Source organism: Bufo gargarizans, chromosome 6, assembly GCF_014858855.1.
Source record: "Bufo gargarizans isolate SCDJY-AF-19 chromosome 6, ASM1485885v1, whole genome shotgun sequence".
Classification (NCBI taxonomy): Eukaryota; Metazoa; Chordata; class Amphibia; order Anura; family Bufonidae; genus Bufo; species Bufo gargarizans.
This window is the reverse complement of record NC_058085.1, coordinates 274,256,718-274,271,306: the sequence shown is the minus strand read 5'-3', so window position 1 is coordinate 274,271,306 and position 14,589 is coordinate 274,256,718. Positions and strand designations below refer to the sequence as shown.

Below are 14,589 nucleotides of genomic sequence, written 5' to 3'. Positions count from 1 at the left end.
TCTGTCCAGGTCCTCTACGTTGTGCAGTCATATAATCTTTATGCAACTGTTTTATTACATGTAATGTGCCTGGTTCACCAGCAGGTGGCAGGGTATATGGCAGCGCTATAGTTAGAAAGAATGGAACTTACCATTCCATTATCACCCCTTGGGTAGAAGTGGGCCAGTCCTGCTTCCTGCCAGAAAGGTGGGGCAGAAGTTTTTAGTTAGTTCTAGGTCCAGGTCTAAGCTAGGGAGGAGGAGTGGGAGGAGGGGCACGCTGAGGAATAGTTATTGGCATATTTGGCCACCATAAGAGAAATCAGCAAGAGGAGGGTTCTTTGGCTGAAGATAAGTTTTACCGAGTGTCAGGAGGGGAATAACAGTTGACAGCACCCCATCCAAAGATACCAGGACAGTCTTAAAGTACAGAAACCAGACTTAAGCAGAATTTAGTGCAGCTTAAAGAAGTAAAGCAAAGTATTTAGCAAGCCTGTCATTACAGCAGAAAGAAAGAAAGAAAGTAAAGCTATCAGGTTTGCCTGCCAGTTTATGCTAAAGCCTGCTGGGACCAAGATAAAGCTTGAAGATTGTTTTGGATGAACATTTACTTAAGTAAAGCTGCTGTTCAACTACATACAAGGTCTGGACTCAATCTTTCTTTTATCTCTCAATTATTCCCTCTTTATATTGCTTCGGAGCCAAAGCCTGGGGTCCAGTAGTATCCAGGTAGGAGCACCGTGACACACATAAAGACATTTAGGCCGCACTACAACACCCTGCATTCCCACTACACCTGGGATGCAGTAGAGGGCTCTGGGGGGGGGGGGCGACACACGTTGCAGATAATAATGGAATCACTTCCCCTTGAAATGTCTTTTTCACCTATAGACAGAACAGCAGGTCACTTAATTGTCCTTGGCCACCAGTTACTTCCTGGTCATCAGCTCCTCTGATGCAATCAGAAGACTGACTTGGTGTGAATACCTTCAGACTAAAACATTTATGTGACCAAATGACTTCATCTGGAAATACTAATGGATTTGCATAATGAAATTAAACCAGTCTACTTTCCATGAGCACTTCACATGAACAGAACATAAAGACATTATCCTCCTAGCCAAATGGTTCCCTTGGGCTCCTTCAGAGTAGTTAGATTAGGCATGTCTATGCATGTTCATGGCAAGCTGGCATGATATTGCAGTTGTAGATCAATGAAAGGCGTATTCATGTCCTGTTACCCAATGCATTGAGAAGAGCTAGATAAGTCCCTGGATCTAAGTAGTCGATCTGTTGCAAAGTTTGCTTCTGGTGCCTTCAATTGTTTTCTACTGAGGTCTGTGAGAAGATTACCCAACAAGTAAATACTTTTTGTTGGGACTGGCGGTAAACAAGGCATGTCACTGACTGGTCTGATATACCTACATACAGGCACCTGAATCATGGAGACACTGCTCCAAACTACAAATTATGGGGCCCCTACGTTACTCTCTCCAGAAACGTCAGAGGGCGCAGGTGCAAACAGCAATAAGAAAGCAATAGGTGCACCGAGAAGTTATCAAACTCTATAAAGGAGTCTAGTGGTCCTCAATTTGTGGCTCTCCGGTTGTTGCTAACCTACAACATCCAGATTGCCCTCATACAGCATGCTGGCAGTTGTAGTTTAGCAACAGCTAGAGCACCCAAGTAGGGGTAGGTTGGCCTTAAACCCTACAGGGAAATATCCCAGTGAGCTGATGCCCAGGGGGCTGTCTGAGTCCTCACAGCTACCGGCCAGGTATATAACAATCTGATGCTCTAAGCATTAATTCATGCTAGGAGTATCAAGTACTTATGCACCTGGCCAAGGCCGCAGGTGCCCTCCTGAAATTAACTGTATCACCATCATCAGGACAGTGATACAGTTGAATACTGTGGTGAGAGTGGCAGTATTTTGTGCTGCACTATGGTATCTGGTTCTGCTGAGGCGGTATTTTGTGCTGCAATATAGTAATGCAGGCCCTGCCTACTTCTGTTGTCCCTGCCTATTTGTGTTCATGTGTGTTCTGTCAATTTGGACCCACCTACAACATGGGACCACATATATATATTTTTTCTAGGGCTGCTTTAAGTTCCTAGTCCGCCCATGAACCCCAGAGTCTATAAGCAGGCTTCAGCGAATCGAGCTTCGAAACATAGATCCGAAGTCGATTCGTTCAAAACCTTTTTTTTAATACTGCTTCCAAACAGCATTAAAATGTATTGGCTCCATGTAGGCAAACTTCGTATCGCCTGAATTTGCGCAATCTGAAGTGGCCTTTGGTAACAAAGTACCAGCCAGTACCTAGGCCCACTTCACATTCCTATTTTAAAGTGTTTTTAAATATGCAGATAGGAATACTGTAGTCATTCACCGAAGTCTTGTGCAGCTTTGGGCAATACGAAGTTGGCCTACACAGAGCCAATACATTTTAATGCTGCACAGAAACAGTTTTCTTGAAATTAACAATGTTGATTCCTCTTGGCTTCAAGAAGGAGGGGGACATATTTAGAGCTTCTAACAAGAGGTATATTGGATATCGACAGATTCAGTGTTAAATCGGTTGTCCGTGTTCAGAGCTGAACCCGAAAATATCCCAATTTTCACTCCTCCAGCCCCCCTGACATGAGCAGCAGAGCATTTCATGCTCCGATGCTCTCCCTGTTTTGTGCAGGGCACCGGCTTTTTGTTTTATTTTTTTCACTGCTAGGTGGTGTCACGGACATTCCCGTGACAGGTGGCAGGAGATCGGTGAGACTGGCAACACGTGGTTGGATCTGACATGTTTTCCGTTTGGATCAAATTACATCTGTGTTGTTTCTGGTGCTTGCCACAGGTGTGGCTATTAGGATCATTTAATCTTCTCTATTTATAATTGCTTCTCCCACAATGCTGTGCGGTTTATAGCTTCTGTTTGGACCTTTGGATAGATTGTGGTTGGATCTCGGCTGAATTCCTGGTGCTTCCTTTGCTGCGTTGAAGTTAAGTCTTTTCTTTCCTTTTTGTATTTTGTTTGGGTTCATTTCTCTATTGTTTGTATTAGGCCTGAAGGAGACTCTTGTTCGTTCTTCCTTTTGGAGGAACAGGTAGTCTCGTCCCTGCCATTAGTACCAGGGTCCTATAGGTCTTGATAGGTATATCTGTGTATTAACTCACCTTCCTTTGGGGTCTGTTCATACTGGTAGTCAGGATTTTGTTTAGGGTTTTCACTAGGAGGTGTCCATTTTCCTTCCCTAGTTCTCAGGCCTGATTCCCTGTTCCCCCCTTCCCTCCTATGCTCGGTTTGGTGTTTCCCTCCCACACCGAAGCGTGAAAGGCAGAAGCTTCCGTCTACCAGTGTTGCCGTTTTACAGGCTAGGACAGTGCTAAAGCCCGCCTATTAGTGCCGGTGAAGTCACCAGGCTTACTGCAAGGCGGAAGCCTCTGCCTAGCTTTGCCAATGGAGAGCCTGGTACGTCACCGGATCTCCAGAAAAAGCCTTTTCCCTACGCGATTTAGCACAAGGCAAAGGAGAGCATGCTCCAATGATCATATCAGGGGGTCTGCCTGTGTGAAGAAAAGATATGTCTGGGTTCTGAATCCGGACAACTACTTTAACACCAATTACTACACAATAAACCTGCAATATACAATATAATAATACATCATGTGGGCACCACGTTCCAGCAGGATCCCATCCATAAAGGCTGTTTTGTGCTCACCGTCGCTGGAATGTTGCAAGGGGATGCAAAATCTCCCATGAAAACACTGGCCTAACACAAAGCAGTTACCATGACGACTCCTCTTCTGAAATACAAAGGACTGTTCCTGCCATAACCAGTGGTAACCTTCACAATCTGTTATGTATATTAATTGTTTTTCTTTGTCAGCTGTTCCTTTGAATATTGCCTCACATGCAGGGTTTATCTCAGGATGTGTTTTCTTAAATGAGTTGCATTGTTTTTATTTTTATTTTGCTCCTGAGCTTTACACTAAAATGTGCCATAGAATAAAAGATGACAGATTCAAACCATTATTTCTACGCAATCCATGAGAGATGAAGCAACTTCATTTCTGGTCTGAGGGCCACATTTTCATACTGAACAACTCTCAAGGGCCATAAAAAAAACTTTATTACCATCTGACACATTAGAAGACCTAGTTCCAAGTGCAGGGCTACCACCTCTCAGGTGAACTGGGGGGTCGTCTTCTCTCCAATTGGCACTCTGGAGAGATGGGGGAGACATGCATGTGGTGCTTTCTATTGGCTACACTACAATTGAAAACGACATTTCCATTGCGTAAACTACAAGCAAAAGAGCCGCAGGCAAAGACACCTGCTGCGTCGTTCACTACTTTCTGGAGTGTCAAACTGGTCAAAGGACCCTATGATCCCACAATGGGAACCCAGAGATGGCCACATATTGGTCCATTAGTACTTGCCCATCCCTGCTGTTTGCGCTTCTTTTCCTGTTCAGCGGCATTTACTGCTATGCTGCTGAACAGAAAAAGAAGGGCATGCATCCGGCTGGAACTTGAGTGAAAGTATTTGCAGCCTGTGTAAGTGCAGAGGTGGGCCAGTATCAATGAAACAGTCTTACTTCAACAGGTCTAAGTACATATGTATGGGTCCGCGCTAGGTTTCCACAGGCAGGCGTTTCACTCACAGGAAGATTCTATGGAGATTCCACGATGTTACTTACAAACATCGATAGGTAAAAAGCGTGTGTTAGATGCCCGACCCGGGTTTCGCCTTTGTTTCATCTGGTAACGCCCCAGATGAAGCAAAGGCGAAACCCGGGTCGGGCATCTACACATGCTTTTTACCTATCGATGTTTGTAAGTACAATAAACTTTACTGAATATTAAACACCCTGGGTATTGCACTATGTTCTGTTTCTCCTGAAGGAGAGGAGGAAAAAAACTTTGCTGGTCGGTATCTGGATTGTTATTGGAGATGTGCCTGTAACATCATGGAATCTCCATAGAATCTTCCTGTGAGTGAAACGCCTGCCTGTGGAAACCTAGCGCGGACCCATAGCGGGACTTACTCCAATTTCTGGGACTGCTGCGTCACCTCTTCCTGATATCACACAGACATTTTCTTTGTGTCTTCAACAGGTCTAAGGAATGCTTGTATTTTTCATTGCACATTGCATCTGGAGTACCCCTTTAGCTGAGTACCTGATTGGTGGGAGTCTGTGCTCAGCCCTATTCACTTCTATGGGACTAAGCTTCTCCTAGGCCACGTGACCGATGAACGTGTCATCATTGGCCTAGGGAAAGCTGCAAGAAGGCTGTCTTTGCAAACAGATGACCGGCAGGGGTTCTCGAGTGTGGAACCCCCACCGATTAGGTATAAACTCTCGGAAAACCCCTTTAACACTTGACAAGGATTGAGTCAGTTGAAGGGATCTGATGTCTGTATAAATGTTCATTTCCCGATAACCAGCCCCAGGTTAAGGTCTTGCTGAAAAACACATTGCAATATCCAGTTGGGGGGGTGTACCTGCACAGTCTGACTCTATCCAATCAGTGCTGCCATTTTCAGACTGTGTAGGTACACGCCCCCAACTGGTTACCTCCCCTTTTTACCCTTACTGCAGACTGCTAGCAATTCATTCATAACATCTAATAGAAATAATATAGGAATGGCACAACATACAGACATAAGAATAGATGTTCCAGAATTGTTATTACATGGGAATTGCATAAAGCTATTAAAACAGGCATGTCAGGAGCGGGGAGAGGTCCTCTTTAAATATCTGCAGTCATTGCTTGTTATTGGCTCAGCGTTAGTCTGTATAGGAGCTCCCTAAAACAAGGCAGTAAACTCAGGGAACATAAAGGCTGTCTAGAGCAGGGCTTCTCAAGCTTTTTCTACTGTGGCCTCACCACCAAAAACAGGGTGATGACTGGGACTCACCAGAATTCAAACTCCATGCGGAATCTACAAATATTGCTCTAGGTACCGGTATATCTGTTTTTCTCTATATATTCTTCTATATATTTTTACATACAGCATAAAATGCTATATCAGTTACTGCTGCAAGCAGAGAAACCCAGAATAGCAGAGGAGATCAGCATTTGACCACTACTATCAAAAATGCCTTCACGATCATGCCTCACAAACTGGGAAGTGCTGGTCTTCACTTGGTTTTAGCCTTTGTATATAAATAAGGCATTTCCCATTCAGTAGCAAAAAGTAGACATATTTATTATAGTGAAGAATTGAAACAGAAACCTTACGAAATTAGACCTACTACAACTACTATGGAAATTTAGAAATAAGTAGTTGTTAATTAAGTACTTGGGTGATGCCATACATACTCACATTCATCAAATAATATTCAAAGATAACCCACATAAAGCCTATCTTGTGCCACTGTATTCATAGGGTTCACATGGTGCCTACAAGTAGCTCTTAGGGACCCATTAGTCACAGCTCATCTCTGAACCGAGGATAAACTATGCAAGAGAGTTACACTGCCCTCTGTTGGCAGAAGCCAGTAAAACTACTGATGTCTTAAGGTGGCCATACACATTACGACTGATGTATCGATCACGATTGTGTGTATGAGCCCTTAGACAGAAGTTGGTTGCTGGTTGAACACTAGTTGAACAAACAAACATCTGGTGAACAATCATTTCACAGACACACACATTGTAGTCCATATTGGCCATTTCAGTCATTCAAACTGGCCATACACGTTCAATGAAACCAGGCAAATGATGAAAAATCTTTGACTAACAATCTTTCATTGACAAACGATCTTTCTTTGAACAAAAGATGTTCATTTTGACAAAAAATATGAAACATGGCCGACTTCTCTTCACACGATAATGATCTGTCATCAGTCGGCTATCACGATCGTTCATTGTTAAATTTCAACGAATGTTCATTTTGGTTGAAGTTGTCTGTTTTTATCAACTCTAGACTAAGTGCCTATTTTAGTTTACTATACAGAGGGCTTTAGTATCTGGAATGTCCTTCAAGCTACTGGAACTAGGTGGAACATCGAGAAGACAACAGGTTTACATGGTTCAACAGTAAGAAACGAATAAACATTCACATTATCTCACCTTCTCAGGACATGGTATTTTGGAGTTTTAGTAAAGTTTACACAGTGTAGAAAAAGCACATAGACCCTTACCTGTTCTTCTCTTTCTTTGACCTTCTTCTGGAAACATGTGGAGTGCACATCTCTGGATGGTATAGTAGACATCTGATGCATTTTCATCACAGCCTCTCTGATCAATCTTTTTCATATGAAATATTGCCATTGCCTCCCATTTTGGGTCATAATTTCGGTTTCTGCACTGAAAGAACAAAAATAAAGTATGAGAAATGTGTTGCCAAACTTCCTGAACATCAATTTTGAACATTGAAGGAACTGTCCAGCTTAGAAAACCTCGAAAAATTGAAACTAGAAAAATTAGAATATCGTGCAAAGTTCATTTATTTCAGTAATGCAACTTAAAAGGTGAAACTAATATATGAGATAGACTCATTACATGTAAAGGGAGACATTTCAAGCCTTTATTTGTTATAATTTGGATGATTATGGCTTATAGCTTACGAAAACCCCACAAAAATTCTCAAAATTCAAATTTTAAGCTGCATTAACGCAATTCCTTTTAATTTGCATTACTGAAATAAATGGACTTTTGCACAATATTCTAATTTTTCAAGTTTCACCTGTAACCTATCGAGGAATTCTGAGTTTATAGAGGGGGCTTCTCTCGCACTGGAGGACCTGCAATACATGATTAACCCATTGCTTTGAACGGCCACTGTGTAATGCCTAATTTCCCCACTGGTGGCGCTGTAGGGAACACTTACTGCCAGATTTCATCAGAGTACAGATAATCGCTGGGTGTCCAAGCAGTGTGATCAGTGTATTGTAAAGGGAACAGTCTAACAAATATTGTCAACAAACTGATGGCTTACCAATTTAATCTAGCTACCCAAAATCTCTGGTGACTGAGGACTATTCAATTAAAAAGTATGGCAGGAATTCTGTACTTTAAAGAGTTTGTCCTATTAAGATAACTTCTCACCTATCCACAGGATAAAGGATAAATGCCTGATCGGTGGGGGTCCTAGGATCCTATGAGCACGAGAACTGGGGCCCAAGGCCCCCATTTGAATGGAGCAACAGTCACACATGTGCACTGCCACACCTTTCAGCTGGGCTAAAGATAGCCTAATGCTTGCAATCGGCAGTCTCCAGCAGTCCCATATAGTTCAATAGGGTTGAGGATATGCATACATGTTTGACACTGCATACAACCGAGGAGCACAAGCTTCAGATCTAGTGAATGATGAGGACCCCCCATTCCTCCAGAGATCAGTCATATCGCCCATCCAGTGGATAACTAGGAATTATTTTATTTAGACTGCACGCTGTTTCAACTGACTACCTTTTCCTTGTATATTCATCTGACAATATGATGTATTTGATAGTTTAACATTCGTCTTCCTTTAGGACTCTCCAAGAACTGGACAATCACCTACAGTATAAAACTTGAACTAACAGGCAGCATTTATAAGCTTCCTATGGAAAGGGAAAAGACCATGCATAGCCTATGAAAAACGGACACTTCTGAAATGGGAGGGGGGCCTCCAACTTCCAAATATACGACATTACAACCAACTGAGAGACATCCCGACTAAAATTAAACAATCTCAACTGTTGAAGGACACTATAATGGTGTGGAAAGCTATACGTAAAATTTACAAATGACCCATTTATCTCACTCCTCACATGCCATTATGGACGTTACCTTCCTTTCCACAGAGAAGAGACAACAAAATGTACCAAAAATGGAGACAAAAGGGCATACACAAATAAAGTGATGTTCTAGATCACCAGGACCATACCCTAATGTCATGGGAGGACTGTCAAGCTAAATACCAGCTGCACTCGTCTCATTTCCTTCCATATCAACAGTTACGGGCCTTACTGCAGATCACAGTCTGAAACACTGGGGGGCGGAGAGACTACTTTGGTTTGCGTCATTGTTGGGTACCAATAACTCTATGACACCTTTATCAAACTTACATCGTAGACTTCATAGTACCCAGACTATAAAAGTGGGGACTAGAGTTTTCTCTACGTGGGAATAGGAGCTGGGTATCCCCAACTTAAGTAAGCAAATGAGGGACGGTTACGAGTTTGTGAGAAAAGCCCTACAAAACGAGCAATGGCGGGAATCCCAGTTTCGGATTCTGCATAGGGCAACTTATGCATTTAATCTCTCCTACAAAGATGCCCCGTCCCATTACCTAAGAAAGTGTCCAAAGTGCTCTCTCCCAAAAGCCGGACTCCTACATAGTTTATGGGACTGCCCGTATCTGAAACCTATTTGGTTGCAAGCAGTGGAATTCATGGAAAAATTTGGGGAGTAGAAGTGCTTCTCAAACCAGAGCAATGCATCTTCCAATATATACTAAAAGGTACAATCCGATATAGAAGGACCGGGGGTAGCCGGTAAAGGGGTACATATACTACTCATGTCAGTGAAAAAGTCAATATTGAGACATTGGCTACAGGACAAACCCCTATCGTGGGAGGATGTATTAGGGACAATGAAGCAGGTGCTCCATATGGAGAGGCTGGAAATGGAGAGACACAAAGAAAAAGAAGTGGAGACAATTCATAGAATCCACGTTGACAGATGAGGAAATTAGGGAACTGATTTCCCCCTTCACTTAGACCTCTTGGTATTTGGAGGCACAAGTGGGAGGGACGCTGGGTAAACTGGAGGTTACCGCGGGAGAAACAGCTCAGTATTGAAGACGAGACAACCTATTTGAGGACGCTGGCAGAGTGATGAAGAAGGATTAAAATTACACTGAGAAGAGATGTTATGGGGGGGGGGGGGATTTTGTATTCTTTTCGAGGGATGTTATAAACTAGACAATGCAATCGAAGATCTGTACCTATCTATCAAATGTATACAGTTGATATTATTGTATGTCAATTTACCCTGTCTTTCGAAATAAAAAGACAAAAAAAAAAATTACAAAATAATTTAACTAGAACACGTATATCCATACAATAGGTGGACAACAGGTGGAAAATTCAAAATAACATCACAAAAAATGTTTTAAATATTCTTAAAGGGGTTGTCCGGGCTTGATGCTGACAACCTCTTTGTTCTGGATCTGTCCCCCTAAACATAAGAAAAGGAAGACTCACCTGTCCGTGGTCCCATCTCTGCTTCATTCCTGGACGCTTAAGGTCCCCACAGGACCAAGAAGCAGCTGGGTCCCCTGACCACTGCAGCCAGTCATAGGCCTAAGTGGTCACAACAGCCTGAATGCTAAGTCACAACAGTAATGTACCGTTCAATCCTCTGTAACCACTGAGATCTGTAACTGGCTGCAGCGGTCATGGAACCCAGCCGCTTTCTGGTTCTGCAGGGATCAGAAACAGGTAGGAATAGAGCGGTGACGTGACCACCGACAGGTGACGGTACTTTCACACTAGCGGCAGGGGACTCCGGCAGGCTGTTCCGGTGGGCGAACAGCCTGTCGGATCTGTCCTGCTGCTAGTTCACGTGTGTCCCCAGGACTGCCGCTCCATCCCAATTGACTATAACTAAAAGTGCTGCATTTAGTACTTTTAGTCCAGCCGCCTCTCGGCGTGCGCTGCCAACGGAACTCCATCCCCGCCCCTATTATAGTCAATCGGGACAGAGTGGCAGTCCGGGGGCACACTCGAACTAGCAGCGGACAGATCCGACAGGCTGTTCACCCGCCGGAACAGCCTGCCGGAGTTCCCTGCCGCTGGTGTGAAAGTACCGTCACCTGTCGGCGGTCACGTCACTGCTCCATTCCTACCTGCTTCTGATCCCTGCAGAACCAGAAAGCGGCTGGGTTCCATGACCGCTGCAGCCAGTTACAGATCTCAGTGGTTACAGAGGCTTGAACGGAAAATAGCCCGAGTCTTCATTTTTATATGTGCAGGTCCAAACCAAAGGGGTTATCGGTTCCAAGGCCGGACAATTCCTTTAAAAACTTGAGTTAAAAAATAGGACATTTTCTGACAATACATTCCCTTTACATTATTGTGATCCATTATTTATTTTCAGAACACAATTGCCACATAACAGTGGCACTGATTTAAAAAAAATAAAAAATAACTAAAATAAAGCTTTAGTGATACTAACATTTTATCTGTGCACTCTTCTGGGAGATTTTGAGCAATTTTCTATGACTATCCGCTAACCCAAAGTATTTCATAATCCGGATCCTATCAGGTCTCATTGTTGGAGGATTAAAATTCTTTGAGATGATGGGAAAACACAAAGATTAAAAAAATAAAATAAAAATGTATACAGCAGATGCATTCCATTTAGTTGTCTCTCAGATCACTCGAAAAGACTTATCAGAAGATTATATGTCAATCTTAGCAGAAATGATCCTATGGTCTAGGTCGATATGAATCATGCCTTCTGACACTTTGCAGGTGATGCAATACAGCCCTTAACACCTCGGAGATAACGCACTTTACTTCTCACAAAGCTGAGAAAATCCTTTAAAAGGGATTCTAGGAATGTGTCAAACGATATTTCTATACATGAGAGAGCGAAGCTGTACATCTGACTATGAATTTTTTCGGAGATGAGTTGCTGACTGGCGCGGTGCCATCTCTCCAGATTACTGTATAAACGCGTGTTTGGGTAGGATCAGTCTACTATATATTGTGGAGCGCGCATTTCACAGCAAAACATCGCACTGACTATAAATGATCTCAAGGACTTGATGGATGGGTAATTGTAATTCATTTCTGTCTCGTGTGGTGGGAATATTAACATGCCCATCAGCATCAAAGACGTACAGAAGCTTGGTGTCACTCAAGCATCATTAGGTAGGAAATGGTTCCTTGTACCCAAATATTAAGGACTATTGGATCTATCTAATAACAGACTCACAATCCAGGCCATGCAAGTGTGGGAGAAGTAGGCCTCTTTCACACGAGCGTGGCGTGTGAGGGCCCGATAAGATACGGGTGCGTTGTGGTAAAATGCGCAATTTTTCCACACGAGTGCAAAGCGTTTTTATGCGTTTTGCACGCGCGTGAGAAAAATCGCCATGTTTGGTACCCAGATTTTATTATTTTCCCTTACAACATGGTTATAAGGGAAAATAATAGCATTATTAATACAGAATGCAAAGTAAATTAGGGATGGAGGGGTTAAAAAAAAAAGTTAACTTGCCTGCTCCGTAGCTGCCGGTCTCTGTTCTATCTTCAGGACCTGGCAAAAGACATGTGTTGATGTCACTGTGCTCATCACATGGTCCAATCACATGGTTCATCACCATGGTGAGGGACCATGTGATTGGACCATGTGATGTGACGTCACCACAGGTCCTTAGCAGGCAGCTCAACATTACAGAGGAGACAGAGATCCGCAACTACGCGATCAAGTGGACTCGATGAGTTCATTTTTATTTTTATTTTTTTAACCCCTCCATCACTATTTTACTTTGCATTCTATATTCAGAATGCTATTATTTTCCCTTATAACCATGCTATAATGGAAAATAATACAGATTGGGTCTCCACCCCAATCTTCACCTAGCAACCATGCGTGAAAATCGCACAGCATCCGCACCTGCTTGCAGTGGCTTGCGATTTTCACACGGCCCCATTCACTTCTATGGTGCCTGCGTTGCGTGAAAAACGCTGAATATAGAGCATGCTGCGATTTTCACGCAACGCACAAGTGATGCGTGAAAATCACAGCTCATGTGCACAGCCCCATAGAAATGAATGGGTCCGGATTCAGTGCGGGTGCAATGCGTTCACATCACGCATTACACCCTCGCAGAAAACTCGCCCGTGTGAAAGGGGCCTTAGTGGTATAAATCAATTACATTTATTGATCCAGGAAAATAAAAAATTCATGATCCTTCATAGGCGAGCTTAGGAGTTACCCATCATTGGCCATGAGTGACTATCCAATATGGCAGCATGTACAATACTTTTTCTGCATTAGATACAAGTAGGAGTAATACCTAGTATGTAATATTCTGTATAAAGGAGTCTGCTGGTATATAATAAGGACACTTCTAGGTTACTTACAGCCAAAACAAGAACACATGATAAATGCACAAAATGAAGTATATTGGTGCAGTTCTCTGACAGGGGACTAAGGGGGTCATTTATGACCAGATATACTGTATGCCCCTTTTGTGTATATCTGGCGCAGATTCTGTTGCACGCCATGGTTTGGCAGAATTTGCAACTTATTTCCCGCTCATGCCAAGTCTAAAAAATTGGGCAGGGAAGGGCTGGTGGGTCCGTTTCATTCATCATTTTCTACGCCTGGTTTAGGCTTAGAAAATAGTCTAAATGTAAGACAGCTAGCAAGCTTACATTTAGACTGGCGCAGGATACGCCAAATTTATGTAGAGGCCGGCGCCTCTTCGTAACTTTAGCGGATGCACGCCATGGCAAGAAGGGGTTAGGGCTCTTTCACATGAGCGGATGCCGTGCGGGTAATCTGCTGCGTGAAAGAGAGCCAAGCCCCGCTCCGGACACCAGAGACACGGAGCAGTAACATGATTGATAATGCTCCATACCTTTCTGACCTTTTTACTACAAAATCACGGTGACAACTTTATCTCACTGTGATTTTGTACTAAAAAGGTCACAGAGCGGCACAGAGCATTATCAATCATGTTACTGCTCCGTGTTTCTGCTGTCCGGAACGGGGCTTGGCTCTCTTTCACGCAGCGGATTACCCGCACAGCATCCGCTCGTGTGAAAGAGCCCTTATTTAGACCAACGGTTGAATTAATTACCTCATAGTTTTTCATACATCATCTTTACCTTCAGGAATATTGTGCGTTTTTCACACAGCTCTGGCACCATAGAAATTAACAGGGCATATAGAAAAACGGAAGGCATATGAATGGATGCAATGCGTTTTTCACTGATGGTGGCTAGAAGATGTAGATTGTTATTCTTCAAAGTTTTTTTTTCACGCCTGTGAAAAATGCATGCAATCCATTTACAATGGAAACACTGAACACAATCGGAGAAAAAACTGACTGAGCTTGTGTGTAAAGCCATCAGTTTTCCCTGAACAGATCCTGACACAATCCGTATCACTCATGTGAAAGAGGCCTTAGTAACTACTTGCATCCTCCTTGGAATAAGTATCTATTCTTATGACTCTATGTTATGCCATTACTTTATTATTCCTGCTATAATTATGAATCAATTAATAGCATTTTGCAATGAAGGTCCAGATGGGTGTTACCAGTTGGGGAGGGGTTGTTCCTGCACAGTCTATCTCTATCCAATCAGTGGTGCCAGTGTCAGACCATGCAGGGGCTCCCCCCAACTGGTCACATCCATCTGGACCTACATTGCAAACGGCTAGAAATACATTCATAACTTCAAGCAGGAATAATAAAGGAATGGTACATCATACAGTGATCAGAATAGATGCTCGAGGATTGTTATTACAAGGGGGATGCAAGTAGTTACTAAAACAGACATGTCAGGAAAGGCGACAGGTCCTCTTTGAAATAGGTGAACTTAAAGGGAACCTGTCACCAGAATTTTGTGTATTGAGCTGAGGACATGGCC

At 43.1% G+C, this 14,589-nt stretch overlaps 1 protein-coding gene across 5 annotated transcripts in view; it reads right to left on the bottom strand.

Moving 5' to 3' along the window:
* The window catches only part of MARCHF8 (membrane associated ring-CH-type finger 8), a 289,843-nt gene that overhangs the window by 144,742 nt on the left and 130,512 nt on the right, over positions 1-14,589 (bottom strand). For 3 of the 5 annotated variants that reach the window (XM_044296749.1, XM_044296748.1, XM_044296753.1), the window contains one exon: positions 7,132-7,297. In XM_044296749.1, coding sequence (XP_044152684.1) covers positions 7,132-7,261 — 130 coding nt within the window. In that variant the 5' untranslated portion in view covers positions 7,262-7,297. Of the gene's footprint in view, positions 1-7,131; positions 7,298-14,589 lie in introns of those variants that run through there. The other 2 variants (XM_044296750.1, XM_044296751.1) reach the window with 2 other exon arrangements.